Raw genomic sequence first — 26,894 nt, forward strand, 5'->3', positions numbered from 1 at the left:
CCGGATACATGTAAAGGTGTTTCTGACTTTAAGAAAATGAAACAGAAATTTAATTTTTATAAAAATTAAATAATTTATTATTTTTATCCAATTCGATTATACACAGTGAAACAGGAGACTGTATATGATCGAGTCCGCTTTGTATATTCGGTTTTAAAATAGGGAAAAAAAGCCGTTTGAATCAGAAACACTCGAAATCAGTTACCCCCTATCAAATGTTGGAGGTTAATGGACATGGATGTTATAAATAAGTTGGTTATCTATGAAAAAAATTCGTATATTTTCACATAGTTTTGTACATAATTGTCTATTTTATATATTCTTCTAGAATCTCCGAATACGGCTCGTTGAAATAGTTTTTTATGTTCGGTTCTATCGCACATATGATTCCAATAATTAGTACAACAACAAAGAACAATCCCAGTACAATTTTCATTTTAGCTACACATTTCTCCTTCTTCAGTACATGACTAGTATTGAGAATGTCTGTAGTTTCGTGAACACCTTTCTGTTTCGGGTTCGAATTATCCTTATCACTACCTGTTTCATTGTTTTTAACTTTAGATTTTTTATTTTTCCGTTTTTTGTCGACATGGGCTTTATCATTGTGCGCTATCTCCTGTATTTTCTCTTGCAGTTGATTCATTTCCAATATTTTCAGTTCCCGTTCTTTGCGTCTTTCTTCAAGAACCTGGAAAATACATTTTTGATCGACATTATATACCAAATATATGAAAATCAAACCTGTTTTTCAATATCGGCCATAAACGAGACAGCTTTTCGCGCTGCTTCTATGCAATCCTTTTGATCTGAACATGTTCCAATAATTTTAGAGAATCCTGGATTCAGTGGATTGTTTTTGAGATCAAGGTACCTCAGCTTTTTTAACCGACCAAAACTTAGCGGAAGACGTTCGATCTGATTATTATACAAATCCAGATGACGAAGATTTGCGAGATTTCCGAATTCATCTGTTATCAATTTTATCTTATTTTTGCTCAAATCAAGTTTTGTTAATTGAACCAGTTGTGTAAAATCCACCTTGAAATATAAATCCAACATTAACAATAATGTTTCCGTTACCTCCGTTTCTAGCATAATTTTACTTACATTTATAGATGTAATAATATTGTTTGACAGATCCAGTATTGTGGCGCGTTTTAAGGTTTTCTAAAATTAGGTATTGCATGTAGAAAAAACACAATCACTTCAAATGCTTCAAATAGACTTACAATATCGGCTACAGGGATGATCGATATATTCATCAGGCTTAAATCCAACACATTATCAGTTAATCTCTCTCGTACATTAATTTTATCTTGTTCAACTTTATTTTTGGATCGTTTAGACATTTTATTTGGTTCTCTACGAGTTCTGCAATCTCAAAAACGCATCGAAGCAGAAGTTTGCTGTTGACTGTAACGTGCAAGTGCCATCAGGTTGAGCGGTGTCGTTATTGAGATAATGCAATAGTGTGTGTGTGGCTACCAGTGATCCGTTCGTCATTCAAGTGTTATATATTTCTCTTCCCATTTTGAACACTTCTAGATGTTGCTCCATAATGTTCGAACTCGTAGTTTTACAGTTTTATAGTTTAGTCGAAAGGTTTTTAAGTATTTCCGTTTTTATAAATTCATAATTTTCATTGATGCTTGCAAAGTATGTGGGTATTTTTCCTCTTCCTTTAACAAATATTCTACCCCTATATTCGCACTGATAGCCATAACTTTGTAAAACCTGTGCACTTTCTTCGGTTATCTGAATTCTACCTGGCACTCCCGTTGAATCCATTCGGGATGCCATATTAACAGCATTGCCCCAAATATCATACAATGGTTTACTCGAACCCACTACACCGGCCATAACTTTTCCGTTTGAAATTCCTACTCGAAGCAATCCAGGATTAGTTTGTTTGAAATTTTCGTTGCTGAAATCCCTCAGGACCTTCATTAGTTCCAGAGCGAATTCGGCCATCACTATCGTTACGTTATTACTTTGTCTTGTATTTGAATTGTTGTGATTTGATTGTAGATTCATTGCATCAGACGTGGTGGGATTTAAACTTCTTCTGCCATTGGTCATTAGGGATGTACGTGTGATTCCTGACATTGATCGATATGTTCCTAGCGAAGATGACGAATCGCAGCGTGCTGGGTCCAGGCCACAAGCTGCCATATAGGTCCATCCAGCCACTTTTATTTTTTCTACTTTGAAATATCCATCGAAATATTGCAATTTTTCATCAAAATCACAAATAATTTCATTCAATATTTTCAAAACACTTTTTTCATTTTCAACGGGAATGTCTGTGTTGATTTCCATATTTTTAATTGTTGCAAACATTACTGCAACGTTCTCGTATTCTTCGTTATAAAATTCGTTCTTCAACTGTCGATTAATATATATTTCAGCTAGAATTATATGGATACATTCGTTTAGAAGGAATATTCAACGGGTCTATACCTTCCCGATATAATGTACGGAAAGTTTTTAAAAGTACGAAAGATTCTCGTAATAAATTTGAAAAAAATATAAAAAAATATAAAATATAAAATATTTATGAGTTACTATGCTTAGAAATTATAATTGCAGCATTTTCAAAAAAATTTTCAGTACATTGACACAGTAAGGGTTGTGCATTATATTATAGTAAAATGAATTCGATCTGTATTGATATATCTTACCAACATGTGTAGGAAGGATGTTTTCCACCAATATTTTATTCGTTTGTTTAGTGACTTCTGCTTCCTCTTTCTGGTTCAAGAGTTGTCGCTTCCAGCTAAAAAGCATTTTTATTATTTACGTTTTATGTTTTAAGCGAACAGTTTGAGTAATACATACTTGTAATCAACTCTTGCAATATATTCCGATTGACGATCGATCCAGTGGAATATAATCACCGTGAAAATTACTAACATAAGATGAGCAACTTTTGGATTCATCCCTGGATTCATGCTGGCACTGTTGTTGTAAATGTAATATAATTCATCGAAAACAACCCAGGAGTAAAACGAAAGGATTCCCAGTCCGCATATTGCCTTTAGTATAAAATGAATTCTCAGAAAAAGAAAAGCCATTCCGATAGTTAACGTAAGACATTGGGTGACCGACTGCAATACATTGAGAATATATATGTATGTACAACAAATAAATTGTAATTGAAACTAAAACTCACCCAAGAATTTGTACAGAATTTCTTACCAGAAAATGATTCTTGACTTAGCTGGTTATTGAGTTCGTAGTTGCATTCAACCTATAATCGAACCCGTTGTATAATAACACGAAAAAACAAATGTGTTATACTTACAAGATATATTAACGAACATAACAGTAGAATGAGGATTGTAACAAAATAGATAATCGCCCTAATGAAGAAATTCTCCATAATATTGTTTGAAAAATCATACAACATCCTAAAAAATTTCGAGCGAGGTATTCGAACCCTCAGTAAGTCGTCTGAAGAATACGGTGTATACACATCCCAAAGCTTTTTGAACCACGTCACTGGAACAAGTATAAACAGTATTATTCCAGATAATGACATCATTAGCCAAAAATAGAATCCGGACCTGAGAATTGTATTTAAAATTGAGCGGATTCGGATTTAGTCAGTACCAATTTATATACGTACGCATTGTTGAAAACTTGTATCGAAAAAATGCAAATAAATACCGCAAAACTCATGAGCACACTATACTTTAGCATCAAATCAGGTTGTTTCATGAAGGACCATTCCCAATGTTTCGTTTCGAATAGCATGAAGAAAGTGGATATATTATCCAGGCGAAGATCGTTCGACACATCATTTGTGGTTTGGTGAGAAGTAGAAAAAATTTTGTTGAACCTGGTAATTTTTTTCGTAAATAATGGGAACATTCGTGAAATAAAATAGATTTTCATATTATCTACACCTACTGAAATTTTCCAATTGGCATTCGATCCAATTCTTGAGCCATTTCCACGTTTGTTTGCTTCATGATTTCACGAAATTGCTCCATTGAGTTCTGCATGAAGTTTCTTGTTATCAGGTTGCGTTCTTTCTGTAAAACATATTAAAACGATACATATTTTCCAATATGCTATGAAATATTACGGTACCTTATTTTGGATCGTTTTTCTCTTCACTCCTACTGACAAGCGGCTGTTTGAGCATGGTGTTAAAAAATCCTAAAATGAGCAGCAATGTCAGAAGCTATACCCTAGATGATTGTCGGATTATAATTTACGTTATTATTTTCATAAAATTGTGGGACAATAAGATATGTTTGAATGTTATGCTTTATAAGTGTGGGATCAGTTTTTGCTTTCTCGGTACCGTCTTCATAGATATACTCGTTGTCCAAAAGCTCTAAAGTCTGCATGGTTACGTGAACTTTTCTATAATTATGAGGAATAATTAGTTGTTGCAGTACGATTTGTTGTTGAGAGATTGAAAAAGTTCTCGTCGTTCTAAAATAGTTAACGTTACGAGAATTTTCTGCCTGTAGTTTTAGTTTTTTTTGCGGTTGATATTTAGTGTGTGTTTTTTCAAGTCTAAACAGCTGCATATTGTAAAACATGTGAGGTTTCATTGGAAAATGTATTTGCGTGCAAATTTACTCAATCCTTGTTTGAATTAGAGTCTTAAAAAAATATTTCTATATTATTGCAAAGCCGACTTACATCTAAAGACGTATCATTTTTCCGCTGTGGTGTTTTTATACTATCAAAAAGATTGGGAAAGTTGTGGCTTGCTATATACAATACTTTCAGTTATATGTTTTCACGCAACGAAATATTAGTTCTCATGAAAAACTAGACAGAACTCGTACAAGATCTCAATACATATCAAAATTAATTTTAAAAAACATAACTACCCTGCTTCTCCGGTTGATTCCAATCTGTTTGCTATTATCACATCTCGCGACCAAATATCGTATTGCCATTTACATGCACCAATCACACCGGATATAATGCTTCCGGAATGAATTCCTATTCGCATGTCAATATTCAAATCCCTCGACATGCGTACATCTCGAATATCTTTGATCATGCGTAAGCCCAAATCTACACAACTTTTTGCGTGATATTTATTCTTGATGGGTACTCCAGAAACACAATAGTAACAGTCGCCGAGAAACTTTATCCTCAACACATGGAATTCCTTCGCTGCTTCATCAAATTTCACAAAAAGTTCATGCAAAACATCCACCAATGTACGTACTGGCAGCTGCGTTGTTATTTGGGTGTAATTAACAACATCCGCGTAAAGGATTGTGACATTTGTATGCTTTTGCACATATAACTTACTGTAACGAGAACATGGTCAGAATACATCTGGTATTGATATAAATACAGCCAAACAGACATAGAATTGTGGTTAGTTATCAGTTATTACGATAATATAAAAATTTATATAGTTGTCTGTTTGTCTGTTAACATATTCACTTGATTGATCTCCATTGCGTTCCTGTTCTGAAGAAGCTGTAAAATGAATTTAGAAATTACATTCATTTAACAATTTATTAGATTAAATTACTTCTGTGTGTTTATGGTATTGCGATGATCGTGGCGCATTTTTTCGATCATAGCCCTAATATCTTTTTCCATCAGTTCAGCGGTATGTTCCGGTAATATGCTGAGTAGCAATTCTTTCTGTTAAAAATAATTACATACATTACATATCGTGTCAATGAAATGGTTCTTATACCTCCTGGTTTCGAGCGAATTTTAACAGCAAATTCCCTTCAACAAGTTCTCGTCGATCCAAAAAAGTCCGTCGAATCGCAGCTTCGTTGATCAAACGAAAATGCAAGCCAAATAAATTCAAACACAGAAAATAGATGAATTCTGTTGCAACTTTCAAAATAATATCGGATTCCAAACGATAGGAAATCAATGTCATTATGATCAAATAGCAGATTGTAGTTGCTGCACCCAATATAATCACATGCAAATTCTCGCTCAGAGGAAGAAAAATATAAATTGCAAAAATAATATGACTGGCATACGATGGTCTAAGTGGTGGGTTCATGAATGTAATAACTGCATGGTACAAAGGTATCGTCAAATCTGAGGAGAAATAAAATTGTTTTATAAAGTTATTTCATTCATGTGTCATGTTTTTCATATGTTCGTAGTTTTACCCGTGATGATGAGTGTAAACACTGCCGCACAAGAGGTAACATATGGAACCCATGGATAAGCTTTAATCAATCTTTCCTTAAAGGCAGCAAACAATGATATCCAAACTATCAAACTTCCAAATGTGTAGCAGATGAGATCAGGATGTATGGCAGCGGTTGGGTGCTATAACAAATATGAGGGTATGTTGTTTTTGTATGTTATTTAACCTATGATCTTACTTGCTCTCCAGTTACGATTACCACCACATGAGTTACGCTGATAAAAGTCTGCAGTACTACAAATATTGACAGATAACTGCGCTGAACGCGTGCCATATATTTGTTATAAAATGTTTCTAATCCCAAATTCACACATTCTTGCTGTTTGATAAAAAAAGCTTTAGAAGAAATTACACATTTAAAAGGAACCAACATACTCTCAGAAATCCCAATTCCCATTTTTTCAATGCATAGTAATCAGCCTCCATTTCTAGGTTCTGGTCCATATCGTTTATTTCACCATCGTTGTCAGAGCTCAAGGTTGAATTAATCTTCTCGTGGTTTAACATATTTCGGTATTATTTGGGCTATACGTGTACAGTATTGCTTCGGTTATTGAATTCAGGTTCTCATTTTCAAGATTTTTCAAACAATACAATAACAATGCATTTTGATCACAAAACACTGCTATGGTCAACTAATTCGTCTTCTTTTCGCTTGGGAACGTTGGATGATAACTAACTGATCAATAAGTAATAATGATAAGCTTTTTGGTGTTCAATAACCACTTCAACGCAATCGACTTGATAACGGTGGAGGTTATTTTCACCTGTTATGATAAAAGAAAAGTATTGTATCGAATGTCGACTAAACTGTTGACTAAAAACTGAATATCAGTTGCTATTCTGAATAGTATAACTTTTATGAGTATTATATTTTGATAGACTTTGAGCTTTGAGTTTTAGATTGGAAAAGCATCAACGAGACATGCAGGGTATTAAAATTGGAAGAAAAATGATTTTATGTATGACCAGAGTGCGTTTCTGAAATTGAGCTTCTAATGAAAATCGTCTGTTCTGTAATGAATATGTGTCCTATGTGATGGAAACATATTTACCGGGTGAATTGACTAAAAAGCCTGCTGATGTGGTAGTCATGTTTACGGGTGACAGCAATCAATTATTTTCAGCGTGATTCAAAATAACTAAACTGTCTTCAGGGATGGTAGTCTGAATGGGGGTACATTTATTTCACTACACATTATTCATTAGCTTGAGGGCTCAACAACAGTTGGGCTTGATGGTTACATGTACATCGGGCTTTTGTATACTCGGAGTAATTATGTGTCGAGGAAGTATTTGGAAAAGAACAAAACTGCGAAAAGAATACGGAACATACTTCGTATGAGAGCATCTTAAAACACTAGAAATTTAGGTGTTCTCTCCAGACAAAACATCTAATTGGATCATATTAAAATATCTCGAGACGAATCATCTGAGAGTAACAGAACATTGGAGTATAGCATGCTTAATAATTATTCTACATTCATCAGCATCGGTCAGCATCATAATTCGATCATAATAAAACAAAGATCAGAAACTAATCGGGAACGGAAACAATGAAATAAATATTAACCATTAAGAATTATGTACAGCTAAATAAAGAAGATAGATGTTCCGTTATACAAACAAACAAATGCAGCAAGTATAAGACCTTCAGAATTAAGAACATTTGTTTTTCGAAGAAAATATATTAACCCTTTGCTGTCGGAATTAATTTCCCTTGAAAGAGATCGACTTATCTTCTCATGCTAATAATCTCTTATACCTAGTCCCGTTTTTTTTATAAAATCGACAGATTAGTTCGTGAACAGGATCACTAGACATAAAAATTTGTTTAGAAATAGTGTTCATTGTTACATGGTTGAATAAAGTATTCAGTATAATTTCTTGCTGTGGTGGCTGAGAACAGACAAACGACCGCAAAGAGTTAAGTTGTTCGGAAAAATCGGGATGCTGATCAAGAATAATTCTCGGTATATAAAAATGAATGAGTAGATCGACTATAAATATCTAATCCCACCTTACACGGGTATCTGGCGAAGCTTGGTGAAGTAAATCGTTACTATTTGACGGTTCCAAACAATTTGACCGATTTTTTTTAATGGATTGCATCTCTATCTGCGACTCGCTTCATAAACACAACAAAAATGAGTGGATTTGGTAGGATTCGGAATGAATTCTGTATTATGAGTTTCTACCAAGCAACCTGTCGATAAATTCCCACAAGTATTGCAACTGGGCCAACTAAAGGCGGCGATCCAAGGATTCTTCCAGAATTAGTCAATTATGATAGGCGTCACGTTCGAACCGGGGCTGCGCCAAACTTCACGCCTGTTTGACAACCCAACTATTTTATTTTGAAGTCTGGCTAGGACATGACAATTTCGACTCTATGACCAGTATTTGGAAAAGAACAAAACTGCGAAAAGAATACGGAACATACTTCGTATGAGAGCATCTTAAAACACAAGAAATTTAGGTGTTCTCTCCAGACAAAACATCTAATTGGATCATTTTAAAATATCTCGAGACGAATCATCTGAGAGTAACAGAACATTGGAGTATAGCATGCTTAATAATTATTCCACATTCATCAGCATCGGTCAGCATCATAATTCGATCATAATAAAACAAAGATCAGAAACTAATCGGGAACGGAAACAATGAAATAAATATTAACCATTAAGAATTATGTACAGCTAAATAAAGAAGATAGATGTTCCGTTATACAAACAAACAAATGCAGCAAGTATAAGACCTTCAGAATTAAGAACATTTGTTTTTCGAAGAAAATATATTAACCCTTTGCTGTCGGAATTAATTTCCCTTGAAAGAGATCGACTTATCTTCTCATGCTAATAATCTCTTATACCTAGTCCCGTTTTTTTTTTTTATAAAATCGACAGATTAGTTCGTGAACAGGATCACTAGACATAAAAATTTGTTTAGAAATAGTGTTCATTGTTACATGGTTGAATAAAGTATTCAGTATAATTTCTTGCTGTGGTGGCTGAGAACAGACAAACGACCGCAAAGAGTTAAGTTGTTCGGAAAAATCGGGATGCTGATCAAGAATAATTCTCGGTATATAAAAATGAATGAGTAGATCGACTATAAATATCTAATCCCACCTTACACGGGTATCTGGCGAAGCTTGGTGAAGTAAATCGTTACTATTTGACGGTTCCAAACAATTTGACCGATTTTTTTTAATGGATTGCATCTCTATCTGCGACTCGCTTCATAAACACAACAAAAATGAGTGGATTTGGTAGGATTCGGAATGAATTCTGTATTATGAGTTTCTACCAAGCAACCTGTCGATAAATTCCCACAAGTATTGCAACTGGGCCAACTAAAGGCGGCGATCCAAGGATTCTTCCAGAATTAGTCAATTATGATAGGCGTCACGTTCGAACCGGGGCTGCGCCAAACTTCACGCCTGTTTGACAACCCAACTATTTTATTTTGAAGTCTGGCTAGGACATGACAATTTCGACTCTATGACCAGTATTTGGAAAAGAACAAAACTGCGAAAAGAATACGGAACATACTTCGTATGAGAGCATCTTAAAACACAAGAAATTTAGGTGTTCTCTCCAGACAAAACATCTAATTGGATCATATTAAAATATCTCGAGACGAATCATCTGAGAGTAACAGAACATTGGAGTATAGCATGCTTAATAATTATTCCACATTCATCAGCATCGGTCAGCATCATAATTCGATCATAATAAAACAAAGATCAGAAACTAATCGGGAACGGAAACAATGAAATAAATATTAACCATTAAGAATTATGTACAGCTAAATAAAGAAGATAGATGTTCCGTTATACAAACAAACAAATGCAGCAAGTATAAGACCTTCAGAATTAAGAACATTTGTTTTTCGAAGAAAATATATTAACCCTTTGCTGTCGGAATTAATTTCCCTTGAAAGAGATCGACTTATCTTCTCATGCTAATAATCTCTTATACCTAGTCCCGTTTTTTTTATAAAATCGACAGATTAGTTCGTGAACAGGATCACTAGACATAAAAATTTGTTTAGAAATAGTGTTCATTGTTACATGGTTGAATAAAGTATTTAGTATAATTTCTTGCTGTGGTGGCTGAGAACAGACAAACGACCGCAAAGAGTTAAGTTGTTCGGAAAAATCGGGATGCTGATCAAGAATAATTCTCGGTATATAAAAATGAATGAGTAGATCGACTATAAATATCTAATCCCACCTTACACGGGTATCTGGCGAAGCTTGGTGAAGTAAATCGTTACTATTTGACGGTTCCAAACAATTTGACCGATTTTTTTTAATGGATTGCATCTCTATCTGCGACTCGCTTCATAAACACAACAAAAATGAGTGGATTTGGTAGGATTCGGAATGAATTCTGTATTATGAGTTTCTACCAAGCAACCTGTCGATAAATTCCCACAAGTATTGCAACTGGGCCAACTAAAGGCGGCGATCCAAGGATTCTTCCAGAATTAGTCAATTATGATAGGCGTCACGTTCGAACCGGGGCTGCGCCAAACTTCACGCCTGTTTGACAACCCAACTATTTTATTTTGAAGTCTGGCTAGGACATGACAATTTCGACTCTATGACCAGTATTAAAAAAACCCTTAACAGTTTTCGACGAGAACGCAAACAATTTCTGAGTGGATATAATTTTTAGCTGCGTGGGAGATGGCGAATGATTGTAAAACAAAACTGTGCATATAAAATTGACTAAATGTATGACTGCCTATGAAATTGATGCTTTCCAAAAATTGACATGATCTTTCCGGACAACGTAATATGAGCTATCCTGATTTCTTCCTCATTCTTATTTTCAATCTTCCTGATTTTTGATAATAATAGTTGGCGACCCTGCAAGTAATCCTTTTCTTTTGCGTTCTCACCCAGCAAACATTAAATCGTATAATTTTGCACGTGTATAGTCTTACAAGAAATCCGAATAAATCATAATCGCATATAATATCAAAGTATGTATCGTGTATATTTGAAATCGCATTAAATGTAAAAACTTGATTTTAAATACCATTATCAAATTAAGTCGCAATTCCGGTCAAAGTTGCATATTCATCCAAACAAATTCGGTAAGCATTTGCCATGTATGTATATGGCCTCCACTTTTGCATGCATATGCTAGTTAGGCGCATTATATGCTATCCAAATTTTAGGGCATATGATGTTATATATACGCTTGTTATGCGATTTAATGTTTGCTGGGCACACATTGTCTGAATGTCGCACAGTCACTCACTTTCACTAAATCACTTCCCACTGAAGATACACTGGAGGAAAACATTAGTAAGCGCAGCTACCAAATATTTAGTAGTCGAAACATTGGTAAAATGTACACATTTTTTGTACATGTTACCAAAACTTTGCCTACCAATGATTTGTACATTTTACTTCATAGCATAAGTAACCTTGAGTATTTTCATTCCTAGCAACTGTGTGTGTGCAATCGCCATTTGTCTAGTGGAAGCGAAATGATTCGGAGGTAAACATTTTGCTTTTGTTATGATTCATTTTAACTAAATATTTTCCCTTTTCAGCTTTTATGTATAGAAAACAATAGCAAGGGTTCACGCAGTCGTAAAAACTGCACTAGCTGATGAACAGTATGCGACGGCAGAAGTTCCACGATCTTAAACACATCGTCACAACAACAATGATTCTACAGCAGTACTTGACGACGATACCCAGCGAAAACTATCACAATCATTACCACCGACAGCAGCCCATAACTTCGGACGGAGGGAAAGCGAAATATGTGTCCCATCTGCGATATAATTTCCTTCGCAAATCACGACTTCACGTCCGGTCGCTCAACAACAACAAAAAACCGTGTCCAAGGATAATGGGGAGAGTCAGTTTGTGTGGAGAATTTGCTCCAAGGCGCTTCATTGCTGGATCGGTACATGCTGCCTTTGCTCGGATACGGAGCGCCACATCAAGTAGTAACATTCCTAATTCTGGTCGAAGCGCGGAGGATATCATTGGATGCGCAACCGGATAATTCGACCGAGGCGGAGGCTGTAGGGTATTAGTTAGCTGTTCTTATAATATGATATTGGTAGTGTAACTAAGCAAGACAACCTACAAAGAATACCCATGACAAGGGAGAAAGAAGAGGAAGAAGAAGATCTTTTTTGAGTGAGAACGGAAACGGTAAAGAGAGTGTGTTTTTTTTTTTTTTTTTTTTTTTTTATTAAATCGTTTATTTTTACAGGCTCAGTTACATAAGTTTAAAGGAGCCAAACTCCTATTTGTATAGTTACAAGTATACATAAACATTTTTTATTAATTCTAATGTTAATGAGGCAGAGAACCGATTACTCGCGGCTTGCTCGAGTTTAGAAGGGTGACATTTTGTTTCAGGAAAAGGATGGGATATAAGGATATGTTGACAATGTTCACACTCACATTCGCACTCACATTCATCATACTCAATTCTTAAGCCTATCTTATATCTAACATGTATTTACATTTCACCTTATTCTATTGTTAGTAAGAAGGGATTTGATTTCTCGCGAAGGAAAAGGAAAAGGAGAATATAAGGATATAAGGACAATCACACACGAAGATCGATAGCTTTTAGGAAGACATATATTTGGGACATGTAATCAAGGTCTAACCGAGCCAACACATCTCTCACCGGCACATTGGGCTGCCTTCCTCTAGCCCGAAGAGAGTTTTCTAAATTCGATCTGGCAACAAGATACTCCTCGCACGACCAAACAACGTGTTCGATGTCGTGGTAACCTTGGCCACAAGCACAGATATTGCCATCGGCAAGATTAAAACGAAAGAGTAGCGCGTCTAACGAACAGTGATTGGACATGAGTCGAGAGAAGGTGCGAATAAAGTCCCGACTTAAGTCCAGACTTTTGAACCATGGTTTGAGGCTAACCTTAGGGATAATCGAGTGAAGCCACCGACCCAATTCATCTTCGTTCCACTTACGTTGCCAGTTAACGATGGTATTTTTACGGACTAAAGAATAAAATTCATTGAAGGCGATTTGACGCTGATAAATATCGCCTTCAATTGCACCTACCTTTGCCAATGAGTCAGCCCTCTCGTTACCCGGAATTGAGCAATGTGAAGGGACCCAGACAAAGGTAATGACATAACAGCGTCTGGTTAAAGCACTCAAATTTTCTCGTATTCTCTCAAGGAAGTACGGCGAGTGCTTTTCCGGCCTCACTGAACGGATAGCTTCGACAGAGCTCAGACTATCCGTTACAATGTAATAGTGTTCAACAGGTCGTGAGGCGACGCTGTCCAGCGCCCAATGTATTGCTGCCAATTCAGCAATATACACAGAGCAAGGATTCTGAAGACTGTGGGAGGTGCTAAAAATTTCGTTGAACACTCCAAATCCTGTGGACTCATTCGTAAAGGACCCATCAGTAAAGTACATATTATCACAATTGACACGCCCATACTTTGCATTGAAGATCGTAGGAACGATCCCCGATCGATGATAAAATTCCATGGATTTTCTCCTTCATGAACAGATCAAAATGTACAGAGGAATTGATGTAGTCAGGAAAACAAACACGGTTGGGAGTATACGAAGAAGGATCAACCTGCATGGAGATGAATTCATGATATGAGCTCATGAATCCTGAATGAAAATTTAGCTCGATAAGCTGCTCAAAATTTCCGATCACCAATGGGTTCATAACCTTACACCGGATGAGGAACCGAAGCGATAATAAATTGAAGCGATCTTTTAGTGGGAGTAGGCCTGCCAAAACCTCGAGACTCATGGTATGCGTTGAGGGCATACATCCCAACGCAATACGGAGACAAAGATACTGAATTCGCTCGAGTTTAATGAGATGTGTTTTGGCAGCTGATTGAAAACAGAAACTGCCATACTCCATCACTGAGAGAATAGTTGTTCGATACAACATTATAAGATCTTCGGGATGGGCTCCCCACCAGGTGCCGGTAATTGTACGGAGAAAGTTTATTCTTTGTTGGCATTTTTTACTCAGATACCTAATATGGGCCCCCCAAGTACATTTGGAGTCGAACCAGACCCCAAGATACTTGAATGACATAGCATGAGTGATCGGTTTACCCAAAAGTTGAAGCTTTGGTTTTGCTGGTCTATGCTTCCTAGAAAAAACCACCATCTCTGTTTTCTCCGTGGAGAATTCGATCCCTAGCCCAATGGCCCAGGTTGAAAAATTGTTCAAAGTATCTTGTAAGGGTCCTTGCAGGTCGGATTCGTTTGATCCTACGACAGACACCACTCCGTCATCTGCAAGTTGTCTTAGGCTGCAATTTTGTGTAAGACAATTGTCGATGTCGCTTACATAGAAGTTGTACAAAAGGGGGCTTAAACATGAGCCCTGGGGGAGGCCCATGTAGGAGACCCGATTTACTGTCGAATCCCCGTGAGAAAAGTTCAACTGTTTCTCACAAAGCAAGTTATATAACATATTATTCAACAGAGGCGGCAGACCCCGAGAGTGTAATTTGTCTGACAAAACCTCTATTGAAACAGAATCAAAGGCCCCCTTTATGTCCAAGAATACTGAAGCCATTTGTTTTTTTTCGGCGTAAGCCATTTGAATTTCTGAAGAAAGCAACGCAAGACAATCATTCGTCCCCTTGCCCCTGCGGAACCCATATTGTGTATCTGAGAGTAGGCCATTCGTTTCAACCCATCGATCAAGGCGAAACAAGATCATTTTCTCCAACAATTTCCGTATACAAGACAGCATTGCTATTGGACGGTACGAATTGAAGTCGGATGCGGGTTTTCCGGGTTTTTGAATAGCTATAATTCGCACTTGTCTCCAATCATCTGGAACAATATTATGCTCCAGAAACCGATTGAATAAATTCAACAAGCGATGTTTCGCCACATCAGGGAGGTTTTTTAACAAGTTGAACTTAATTCTATCCGTTCCTGGAGCCGAATTGTTACATGAAAGGAGAGCAAGAGAGAATTCTACCATCGAAAACTCGGAATCAAGATCGCACCTATCTTGTGGTATATCTCGAACAATTTTTTGCACAGGAACGGAATCGGGACAAACCTTCCGTGCAAAATTAAAAATCCATCGATGTGAATATTCTTCGCTTTCATTCGATGAAGAGCGATTTCTCATGTTTCGAGCCACTTTCCATAATTTTTTCATTGACGTTTCTCGTGACAAACCTCCCACGAAATTTCGCCAATAAGCACGTTTTTTCCCTTTGATCAAGTTTTTAAATTGATTTTCAAGGTCCAAATACGTTTGAAAATTCTCAATGGTTCCACGTTTCCGAAAAGCTTTAAATGCGTTCGATTTATCCTGATAAAGCTTGGAACATTGGCTATCCCACCATGGATTGGGAGGCCTTTGACGAAAAGTGGAGCCTGGGATGGGTTTCGTTTGAGCGCGAACCGCGCTGTCATATATCAAACGAGAAAGGAAGTTATACTCCTCCAATGGAGGCAAACCATCTCTGGAATTGATGGCTAGAGCAATTGCGTCCGCATATTTTTTCCAGTCAATGTGTCTTGTGAGGTCATATGCCATGTTTATAGATTCAGAAGAATTCGAACCAATGGTGATGGAAATTTTGATTGGCAAGTGATCACTACCGTTGGGGTCCTGGATTACATTCCACTTGCAATCTAACGATAGTGAATTCGAGCAAAGCGAGAGGTCAAGAGCACTTGGGTTAGCAGGAGGTTTAGGAACACGTGTTGTTTCCCCAGTGTTCAAAACGGTCATATTGAAGCTGTTACAAAGGTCATATATCAACAATGAACGATTGTCGTCGTACTGTTCCCCCCAGGCAGTTCCGTGAGAGTTGAAGTCTCCCAAGATCAATCGTGGCTCAGGAAGGAGTGAGCACATGTCAACAAGTTGCTTGCGGCTAACCGCAGCTCTCGGAGGCCAATACAAGCTGACAATACAGAGGTCTTTGCCTCTGATGTTTGCATGACAAGCAACAGCTTCGATCCCTCCAATAGGTGGAAGGTCAATTCTAAAAAATGAGTGGCACTTATTGATCCCCAAAAGTACCCCTCCGTATCTATCATCACGGTCCAAGCGTATAATATTAAAATCGTGGAAGGAGATATCATCTCGCGAAGAAAGCCAAGTTTCGGACAGAGCAAAAACATCACAATTGAGTTTATGAATTAGAAATTTGAATGTATCCAATTTAGGGATAAGACTACGACAATTCCACTGTAAAACAGTGATATCTCCGACCTCTCTATTTGAATTAGACATCAAGAGAGATAATCATTGCAAGGAGGGGCCATGTTTGCATCAATTGTTGCAAAATTGTCTTTAATACTGGAAGCATTGAAATGACAATGGTTCTGATGGAGTCGGAAACATTAAAACACTTGAAGATTTGGTCCAAAAGGTCAGACAACTTTATAAATCCCGATTGGGGAGTTGAGCTGGACGGAAAAATAGGGACATTTGGGGTTTTTGATGTCCCCTCGAGTGCTGGGTCGTTCGAAGGTGAACTATTCCCACGGAAGCCAGGAGGAACCTGATTTTGCTTGTCCGCTGCACTCGATTTTTTAGGCATGCTAACAGGAGGTATAACCGGAGGGGCTTGGCCTTGAATTTTGGGAGTGGTCACATTTTTGCGCCGGGGATTCCCTTGGAAAATGAACGGTGTGCCCCCGTTAGCTGTGTCCGCTTCCATTTCGTCAACGGGTAACGTGGCGAAGACATTTTGTGTGATGATTGGTTGTTGTTGTTGGGCCAGTGGAGAAGCGCCCTTTAAAATATCCGCAAAAGTGCGTTTCGAGCGTTCCTTCAAAGAGCGCTTCTGTTTCTCCCAGCGACTCTTGTAAGTTTCACAAACTGAGAGCTCGTGTGGGGATCCCCCGCAATATGGACATTTATGCTTAGTCGCACTGCAGGATTTCCCCTCATGTTGCTCTCCGCAAGTGGCACAGCGCTCCTTGTTGGCACAATAATCTGAAGTGTGACCAACTGACTTGCATTTTTGGCAAGTCATGGGCTTTGGCACGAAGAGTCGCACAGGCAGTCTTAATTTGCCCACCATGACGTAGTCAGGGAGAGCGGAACCAGCAAAAGTTACTCGAAACGAGTCTGACGGCGTGAATTTAGTTTTTCCCTTTTCTTGGGATACTTTCCCTAGTTGGCGGCTGTCCAAAATTTTAACGCCCACCAACGGGAGTCTTTTAAATTTACCAACTCCTTCCTTTATCATTTCACACGTCAGACCCGTTTCAGTTATCACCCCCGAGATTTCTACGTCATGGGACGGCACGTAGACACGATACTCTAGGGAGAATCTCTCGTCGATCACAACTGCATTTGCGTGTTTCCGATCACTCACGACAACACGCAGTTTGTTCGGTCTAACCTTATAGATTTCGACCACGGAGGAATAATATCTTGCCAGATCTTTCGAAACCTGAATGACATTGATGGATTTTCCGTTCGGTTTGGGCCGGAAAAAAACAACCCATGGGCCAGCTCCAGGTGAATCTTCTGGATAGACCTTGACACGAGGAGAGGAAGCAACTGAGGGGGAGGTCGAGGTCGATTGTTGAGCGGGAGCGGGATCAGTAGGGCTGGGAGGCAAGTTCGGGAGTTGAGCGGAAACGGGAGCGGGAGAATGAGGGGGTGAAGAGGAAAGGTTTGCAAATTTTCTTGAGGGAGGCTTGTTGAGGTGAGTTAACTCTTCCTGTAAAGAGACATCTTCTGAGGGGGGAACGCGTTTAAGCGACTTCCCAGCACCCGTAGCTGGGGAGGGGGAGACAGTGGATTCGATATCCATGTCAACGCTTTCTTCCCCTTCTGCCATTTAAAATGGCAGATGTACACTTTCTTATAATTTTTGCAATTTTTTTTTATAATTCCTTAACCTAATAACCTTAACCTATTAATTTGAGTATACTTATTATGCACACCAGTGCGGATTATTTATAACGGTGCTGCGTGTTGATCGTTCGGTACAGCTGAACCCGTGTATCGCACCACGCGGTGATGATGTCGAAGACGGTGCTACGGCGATAACACACCAGCACTCAGCGCTCGCGTGCAGCGTTTCTTCCTCTCGCTTGTTGTGTCTGCTTCAATGAATTCACAGGGAATCCCGTTAGTGTCCAACACTCACTTCACCAGCCACGAAAATAACGGTATCACTTCAACGATGGACGATAACGATATAAAACCGTCCGGCGGCTTCGAGCTTAGGAAGACGAATGAGTGTGTTTAAACGCGGATAAAATAAAAAGGTTGTTTTAATTGAACTGTGAAGTGTTTTTCCTAAACGTCTACCCGAAACAACAAAGCACCGAGGTATCTACATCTGGCGACGATTGATAAGGGATACGTGATCAAAGGTATTTTGGAATAAATTGAACCCATAATAAACTTGTTTTGTATTTAAATTGGGGATGCGGAGAAATTATATTAGGCTGTCAAAAAAGTCCTGCGGGCTGGAAACGTGAATTAGGATGACTAGTAGGCTAAAGTATGAAAAGTTTCTGCAGCTAGGGGGTTGGAAACATGAAATTGAGTGAAGCATAAGGTTACATGAATAGCCTTTTTCTCTCTTTATTAGAAAGAAGGGAAATAATGTATTGCTTCAGACATTTTTTTTTTTGGTTAATGGTTTGTAAATTTGAGATCATTTATAATTTTTCATGTGGTCATATTCGTTTCAGATGGATGAGAGTCATCCGCTGTCCATGTTCAGATGTGAACAAATTGAAAGTGGCAAATTGGCCAAGTAGTGGCTTGAGTGGAAAGGGTCACTTGAATGTTATTTTGAGTCGTACCAGATCACTGATCAAAAGTTAAAGCGATCGAAGATGCTTCATCTGGGAGGTGTTCAGGAGTTTGAAGGGAACTGAAGATTTCTCGATGGTGTTGCTTGAAAAGCCTTGGTATGACATCGCGGTGGAACGACAGGAGGCTTATTTTAAGCCACGTAGACAAGACGTCCTTGGGGGTCTTCGTAGCCACTTGATAACGCGTTCGCTTAATAAGCGATCGATCGTGAGTTCAAACTCAGGGCCCTCAATTGACCATCTTTGTGTTGTTATAGAATCACTACGTCCACGCAACCATCATCAGCTATGGAGATCGATCCACGGTGGAACAAAGATCGATTCATCCATACAACTGCTCTGCTCTGTAAGAAACATCGGGCTGCTGTTCTATAAATAACCCAACAATGATCGATTTCAACTGTCTCCGCTGTCCGGTCTGCTGAACAATGGAAGAACAGATAGAATACCCTTACGCCTAAATGGCTACTACTGTGTAATTTACCATAATGTAATGGAGCAGAAAACCTAACGCCTAAATGGCTACTCTACTACTGTGTAATTTACAATTTATAGAAACATAATTATATGTACATGTACACAATAAAAACCCCCCTCTGTTACAGATAAAATGCTAATGAGCCTGATAAATAAATAAATGGGATAACAAAAAGACGTCCTTGAACGCTATAAATTGAGGAATATGAAGCAAGGCGAAAACGAAAGATTTTCCCATTACGTGGTACGATTGCGACAGCAGCTTATTGACTGTGGTCTTGAGAAGCAAAAGTGCCGTAAATGTCAAAATTTTGGTCATTTCGAGAAAACTTGCCGCAAGCGGCCATCTACATTTCCTGATTATACTATTGGAAAAAAGGTTCATGCAGTGAATGATGAATCGTCCACCACTGCTCCGGAGACAAGTCGTGTAAATGTTGACGACCAGAAGATAAATTACACATTTCACACCGGTAACCAGACAAATTTGTTCAAATGTGATGTTGGTGGTGTTTCGATGGATATGATAATAGACTCTGGATCGGACGTCAACCTCATGGGAAATGATGAAGACCAAGTGCATAAAAGTTCAAAAGTGCATAAAAGGAAGCGATAAAATACTGAAGGCGTTGAAGATAGGACTTGATGTCAATGTAGTACAGGGTGAATCGGAAAAGCATGGATTTTCGAAGATTAAAGGGGTGCAGGTCCATATAGAAATGGATCCAACCATTGTTCCTGTTTTTCAGCCACTGAGAAGAGTTCCTATCCCGTTGGAGGACGCAGTCAATAAGAAACTGGACGAGCTTCTCGAGAAAGACATTATAGAAGTCAAGAAGGGACCGGCTACATGGGTTTCCCCGTTAGTGGTGGCAAAGAAATCTAATGGGGAGATTCGATTGTGTGTAGACTTACGCCGCGTTAATCGGGCTGTGATCAGAGAACGACATCCCATGCCGATCATCGAAGATGTTCTGGCGAAGATAGGCAGAGCCAGTATATGACTTACAATGGATATCAAGGACGCATTTTTTTTATTGGAGCTGGACGAAGAATCACGAAGTATCATGACTTTCATTTCGCACCGAGGCCTCTACCAGTTTAAACGTCTTCCTTTTGGGTTGGTCTCGGCGCCGGAAATATTCCAGCGAACCATGGACGGAATTTTGGCGGATTGCGAGGGGACTTATTGGTATCTAGATGACGATGGAGTAAAGGGAAGCACTCTCGAGGAGCATGACAAACGGCTTACAAAGGTATAACAGTTGTATATATTCTTTTTTTTGTTCTTCTTGGATTAAATAATAAATAATAACGTTTTGAGCTAATGTTGTTACTTTTTTTAATGATCGTTTGGTTTTTAGGTCTTGAACAGGTTAAAAGAAAGTGGGGTGGTTTTGAATCGCGAAAAATGCAAGTTTCGGACAACTGAGTTTGAGTTTTTAGGATACCGGATAAATGCGAATGGCGTTCTTCCCTCAACCACAAAACAAAATGCAGTGGCTACTTTTCGACGACCGAATAATGATAGTGAAGTACGGAGTTTTCTTTGGCTTGCCAATTATATGGGTAAATTTATACCAAATTTGGCAACCTTGGATGAACCTTTACGAAATCTCATACGTAAAGGCTCAAAGTTTCTTTGGAGTGAAAAGGAAGAGAAGGCTTTCAATGAAATAAAAGCCAGCATTTCAAATGCGAGTTGTTTAGGATTCTTCAAACCGGACGATGGCTGTCGGTTATGGCTGATGCGAGTCCTCATGCGTTGGGGGCAGTTTTAATTCAAACCAATACTATGAAAGAATCACGAGTCGTATGTTTTGCGTCCAAGTCCCTGACAGACACCGAAAGACGATACTGTCAGACGGAGAAAGAGGCTCTTGCGCTAGTGTGGAGTGTTGAACGGTTCCAGAATTATTTAATAGGCAGAGTTCAACCTACTAACGGATTGTAGGGCGTTGACTTTTCTCTTTTCGGTTACATCTCGTCCGTGCGCTCGAATTGAGCGTTGGGTTCTACGTCTGCAGAGTTTCCAATATAAAATCCTACACATTTCCGGAACGCAGAACATAGCAGATGTGCTTTCTAGACTTTCAATGGTTCCACCAAAACCATTCGATGAAGCTGAAGAGTTGATGGTTCGAGAATTTATTGATTCAGCCGTGAAAGCAATTGCTCTAAAATGGGACGATTTGGAGAAGGCCAGTCGTGAGGACACACAAATTCAACAAATTTTCCAAGCCCTTGATTCAATTCTAACGAGGTATCTCTGGAATACAGAATGATATTTTCTGAGTTATGTAGGTTAAATAATGTATTGTTAAGAATCGATCGCATCATAATACCTCAGAAATTACAACATCAAGTCCTCCAATTGGCTCATTAGGGACATCCTGGAGCTCGAATAATGAAAGGGCATCTTCGCGCTAATGTTTGGTGGCCAAAAATGGACCAACACGTGGAGAAATATGTTAAAGCATGCCGTGGTTGTTCATTAGTATCCTCACCAAGTCCTCCGGAGCCTATGGTAAGAAAGGAGTTGCCTAGACGTGCCTGGGAGCAGATTGCCATTGATTTCCTAGGACCGCTGCCGGAAGGAGATAATCTTCTTGTATGCGTCGACTATTTCAGGTTGTTGAAATGAGTGATATATCAACGTCTCTACTATCGCTGAACTGATGACTATTTTTTCCCGATTTGGAATACTTGAGTTTTTCAAGACTGACAATGGGCCACAATTTACCTCTGATGATTTCCTCGCCTTTTGTGAGGAGTACGGGATTCGATTAATTCACTGTATTCCCTATTGGCCTCAAATGAATGGTGAAGTGAAGCGCCAGAGCCGCTCTATCCTGAAACGTTTGAGGATAGCGCAGGAATTGGGCAAGGACTGGCGGACGGAACTGAGACAATACCTACTGATGTACCACGCTGCAAGTCATAGCACGACAGGAAAGTCTCCATCGGAGCTCAAATAATTATGGCAATAAATTACTATCCGTTTTAACAGAATCGCAGCAGTACGATGTTGTAAGGGAACGAGACGCTATTGAAAAAGAAAAGGGAGATTGTATGCGGACAAGAAGCGTGGAGCCAAGGAAAGGGACTTACAAGTGGGAGATCGCGTATTAGCGAAGCGTCCCAGGAAAGAAAATAAACTATGTGCTGATTTCGCTCCTGAAACATCCGACGTTGTTCATAAAACGGGAACTGATGTCATCATTCGATCAACTGAAACAGGAAAGCGATTTAGGCGAAGCTCAGCACATTTGAAAACACTTTCCCGTGCAAATCTAAATTCGACTGATCCAATCGAGGGTGCAGCTACGTCGGAGCCGCACTCGTTACTCGATCAGAATAATCGTGAAATAGAAGCTGCTTCAACACCAGATGAAATTGTTACTGCAGACACATTAAGGAGACCTAGAGTAGAACCGAAGCATCTAAAAGATTACATTACTTATTGAGTAACACTTTTAAAGAAAGATGAGGATATAGGGTATTAGTTAGCTGTTCTTATAATATGATATTGGTAGTGAAACTAAGCAAGACAACCTACAAGGAATACCCATGACAAGGGAGAAAGAAGAGGAAGAAGAAGATCTATTTGTGTGAGAACGGAAACGGTAAAGAGAGTGTGTTTAAACGCGGATAAAATAAAAAGGTTGTTTTAATTGAACTGTGAAGTGTTTTCCTAAACGTCTACCCGAAACAACAAAGCACCGAGGTATCTACAGAGGCGTCGGCAATCAGCCAATCCGCCAAGGGAAATAGGCAGAAAGGTCCGTCGGCGAAGGCTATCGATAGTGGCAAGAATGAAAAAGATTTGGCGCTGGTTTCGAAACCGGTTGACAGTGCTACGAACGTGGCTACATTAGGTAAATTTCGACTTTTCTGTGTAGTTAGATGTGTGAAAGATGTTTGGAATATTATTAACCCTCCTGTACTCGCGTGCGAAATCATAACACGTATACCCGCGCACGGTGTCACAGACCGAAAATTTATTATGATTAAATATGATGTATGATTAAATAAAAAACCCCAAAAAATATGTTTTCTTCGTTTTTATTATGTTTTAATAGTCATCTAATTCAGCCTCCTCAAAATATACTCCAACACAAATAACGAAATTTGAATTTTTCACTGTTATTAATTGAAAGTAAGCAACTGAATATAATTCATGGAAGTATAAAGAGCTATAAAATAATATAAAATCGTATTAATTGATTGTGGTTTCATTGGAGTAAGAATCAGAACATAGCATAACTGCATGCTCGAAACAATTTTTTTTTCATTTCATGCAGTTGTTAGGTGTTTTCGGGTCTTTTATCGGAGAGAAGAATGTATACTGACCTTCTAGATAATCACCAGATGATAAAGGTTCTGGAATATAAAGTTCGCATATTTCTAAAATTCTTTGTCTCTGTATTCTTGGTAAACTAAGAATTGATACCTTTTTATAGATAGGGCATAAAAAGATGATATAAAAGGATTTGTAGGAACTTCCTTTTCTTTCTCTTGTTTTTTTGTTGATATTTTTCATTATAAAAAAATATCCCCGAAACTGTAACTGTTAAAAATTACCATAAGCCACCGATTAGTTTTTAGTTTACTGTTTACAATTGTTCCACAAGTGAAATTCTTTCAAAAGTCTGTATATGTATGACCATTATATTTAGCGAATAACTATACGAAAGTCAAACATTTATATTTTGCTTTTGAGCGTATGAATCTAACGACGAATATATCGACGAATAGTTAATATATGGATCCGTTCAATGCAGTTACAAAAAGGGACTGAAATCAAATAAGAATAGTCCGGTAATGATCTTATGCATTATATTCAATAAATATCCCACGCCACTAACATTAATTTATACATTTTATTCAACAATATTCTAGAATATGAAAAAAGGCACTTGTCCGAAAAAGTTACTCCTATACTCGCGTCGGTGTGTCAGACCGAAAGTGTTAAAAAAGTGGCACACGTCCCCTTTGTACCAATACGCTAAACGATGACGAACGACGAATCACGAAGCTAGAGAGAAACGCAAAGTCGTAGTGTTGATATTTTCTGAGAAATGAACGAATTATTGATTTCTCGGTCTGACAGACCAATGCGCGAGTATAGGAGTGTTAATAACAAAGTTTTCTTACGGCAGATTTGATGTTCCGCTGTCAGTTTCGATTGGAATTTCCAGTGAAAATAGGTAAATGCTTTATTATTTTTAAAATGTTTGCTACTTTGTTACGCAAATTCTATATTGTGGAAGTATCGCTATTCTGTGTGGTTGTCATATTTGACAACGTATTCGCATAAGAGCCCCCGCAGACTGCATACTTTTATCGGCAGAAAATTTGAACGAGCTGGACTGTTAGTGCAAAAACCGACCCAACTGAATCGGTATAATGTGCGCATATGCATATCTCTCCATACTGATTAAGTATCGGTCGTAAAACAATCTGCAGTCTGCGGGGGCTCTATGAGACACCCGTAACCAACAAGGAAAACGAAGAGCGTGCGACATGCATTATCGAGGATTACTGTTTTGATGTCCCATCCGAGTACGCACGACGTGGTGCCGATTTGAGGAAGCAGGAAAGGGAAAGGAAAACCTACAGGAAAAGCTTTTTCAATAATTTTATAAAATGAAGAATAGAATAAGTTATATATACATCGACTAAGTGTATCATATTTATTCTCACCCGTTTACACCTATTTTCATGTGAATAAATCCATCTATAGCTATAGATCTCCTTAATGTAAACCCGCCATTAGACTTTTTTTTATGGCAGAACACTTCTTACAGTAAAAACATTCGACGTAGCACCTGCATCTTTAATCAATAAAACAAATCCTATTTGCATTAACATTACCCATCTGGGAACAACTCTATTTTGGTTGCGCATCGCAGTTACACGACATCTGATCCGGAGTAAACAAAAAAGATATAGTGATCCCAGTAAAATTAAAGTAAAGAATGTAAAGAATGGTGGGTTTTCAAGTGGGAGTATTTGCTATAATTTCTCGGAGCACAAATTTCCCGCGGAGCACGATTCGAAAACCTCTGCTTTAGACGAATTTAATGTCAACACGACTGGCCATCGGCAGCAACATCTCAGATAACAGTTCTACGCGTTTGTTCGGATATCAACAATGACAATGAGTCATGGAACTTTTTCTCTGTTTCGGACTCTGTCTTAAACTGGCTCTAATTCAAAAATAACGCTACGTAAGACAATTCTGTTGCTTCCATTTGAAGGATGAAAACATTTATTACAACATACAGTTGTGAAACTTTCAAATTAGTGGGTTTAAGTAACAATTTAGAAGTGAAAAACTTAAAAGTTAGTGTTATTCTTTATTTTTATCCAAAAACAAAAATACATAATAAACTTGAATGTTTCTATCAGCCAAATTAAGGCTCTCTAATCGCTCTACAAGTCGTTCTATGACACCCATCTCCAATCTTTTTTATTTAAAAAAATATGCTTGTAAATCTTCAACTAAAATGTACTAAAATCACGATTTTTACTTCACTGTACTCATAATAGCCAATTAACTTTCACTTAAACGTTGAAATATTTCATTTTCGTTTGAAATAAGTCGTATTTGAAATATATAAAAAAAATTTGAGCTGAATATAATCGGCTCTAAAATTGTATATAATTGAATCATATATAATCAAGACAGTATATAATCGAGTCTGTATATAATCGAGTCCAATCTGTATACTGAATAAAAAATATTTAAAAAATAGAAATTCATTTTTCTCAAAAAGGTATTTTTAAAAAATTCCCTTACCTCAAATACCACTCACAATTTCTAACAAGTCGCCCACACATTGAAAGATGGGCACTGTACGCTTCGAATCTGGCGTTGTCCTCGTCCCACGATGGGTCCCAAATGGCGACGATGGTGGATGAAGGTGATATGGCTGGCGGAATATTACGATGGATGGTGGAAGGTGGAAATACGTTTCGGGAGCGCAAATAAAAACGTCCGCACTCTTTCACTTATAACTCGCTTATAATCTGGTAGGAAAAACTGGCACAAGGCCAGTGAAAAAATCTACTTCCTTTCGTGAACATGTGTTGTGTGTTTTTAGGGTTTTTAGTATCAGTTTTGTGTGTGTATGAGTGTGTACGTTTTCGTGCAGTTTTTGACGTCTATGTTCGTTGCAACATGACGTGTTGCCAGTGTTGCTGTTGCGTGTTATATTAGCGTGTGTGAGTAGTGTAGTGTATTATTATGTGTACATTTCATTTTAATTTACATTTCATTTCATTTTAATTCGTTTATGTGGAGTAATCGTAGTAATCGTTGCTGTCGTCATCGGTTGTTCGTCACAAGGAGGCTTACTGTCATACGGTGGATGATTGCGATCGAACAGGCACTTTTATAGGGAAGAAGTTTTTTCAAT

At 38.1% G+C, this 26,894-nt stretch overlaps 2 protein-coding genes and 1 long non-coding RNA gene across 4 annotated transcripts; 1 reads left to right on the forward strand and 2 right to left on the reverse strand.

The window, feature by feature from the left end:
• Window positions 1-256: 256 nt before the first annotated feature.
• Window positions 257-1,502, reverse strand: LOC129769942 (leucine-rich repeat-containing protein 59). Its single transcript, XM_055772480.1, has 4 exons — window positions 1,233-1,502; window positions 1,111-1,170; window positions 745-1,041; window positions 257-691 (listed from the first exon to the last, which is right to left on the reverse strand). Exons 1-4 carry the CDS (start codon window positions 1,350-1,352, stop codon window positions 308-310), a joined length of 861 nt encoding a protein of 286 aa, XP_055628455.1. The 5' UTR covers window positions 1,353-1,502; the 3' UTR covers window positions 257-307.
• A 76-nt stretch (window positions 1,503-1,578) lies between these two features.
• Window positions 1,579-26,395, reverse strand: LOC129769941 (adenylyl cyclase X E). 2 transcript variants are annotated; one of them, XM_055772479.1, is made up of 17 exons: window positions 26,276-26,395; window positions 6,542-6,933; window positions 6,345-6,485; window positions 6,126-6,288; window positions 5,690-6,051; window positions 5,519-5,634; window positions 5,428-5,463; window positions 4,857-5,288; window positions 4,227-4,377; window positions 4,099-4,167; window positions 3,916-4,040; window positions 3,632-3,844; window positions 3,308-3,569; window positions 3,176-3,253; window positions 2,842-3,110; window positions 2,685-2,779; window positions 1,579-2,411 (listed from the first exon to the last, which is right to left on the reverse strand). In XM_055772479.1, the coding sequence occupies exons 2-17, from the start codon at window positions 6,671-6,673 to the stop codon at window positions 1,588-1,590; spliced, it is 3,468 nt and encodes a 1,155-aa protein (XP_055628454.1). In that variant the 5' UTR covers window positions 6,674-6,933; window positions 26,276-26,395; the 3' UTR covers window positions 1,579-1,587. The 2 variants fall into 2 exon arrangements, with proteins under 2 accessions (XP_055628454.1, XP_055628453.1); XM_055772478.1 differs by lacking the exon at window positions 26,276-26,395 and having other exon boundaries at window positions 6,542-6,987.
• On the forward strand, window positions 11,390-12,367 carry LOC129769943 (uncharacterized). The gene is made up of 3 exons (XR_008742000.1): window positions 11,390-11,489; window positions 11,633-11,685; window positions 11,741-12,367. It is a non-coding gene; the product is annotated as an uncharacterized LOC129769943 (long non-coding RNA).
• Window positions 26,396-26,894: the final 499 nt, after the last annotated feature.

Source organism: Toxorhynchites rutilus, chromosome 2 (genome assembly GCF_029784135.1).
Source record: "Toxorhynchites rutilus septentrionalis strain SRP chromosome 2, ASM2978413v1, whole genome shotgun sequence".
In the NCBI taxonomy this organism is placed as follows: Eukaryota; Metazoa; Arthropoda; class Insecta; order Diptera; family Culicidae; genus Toxorhynchites; species Toxorhynchites rutilus.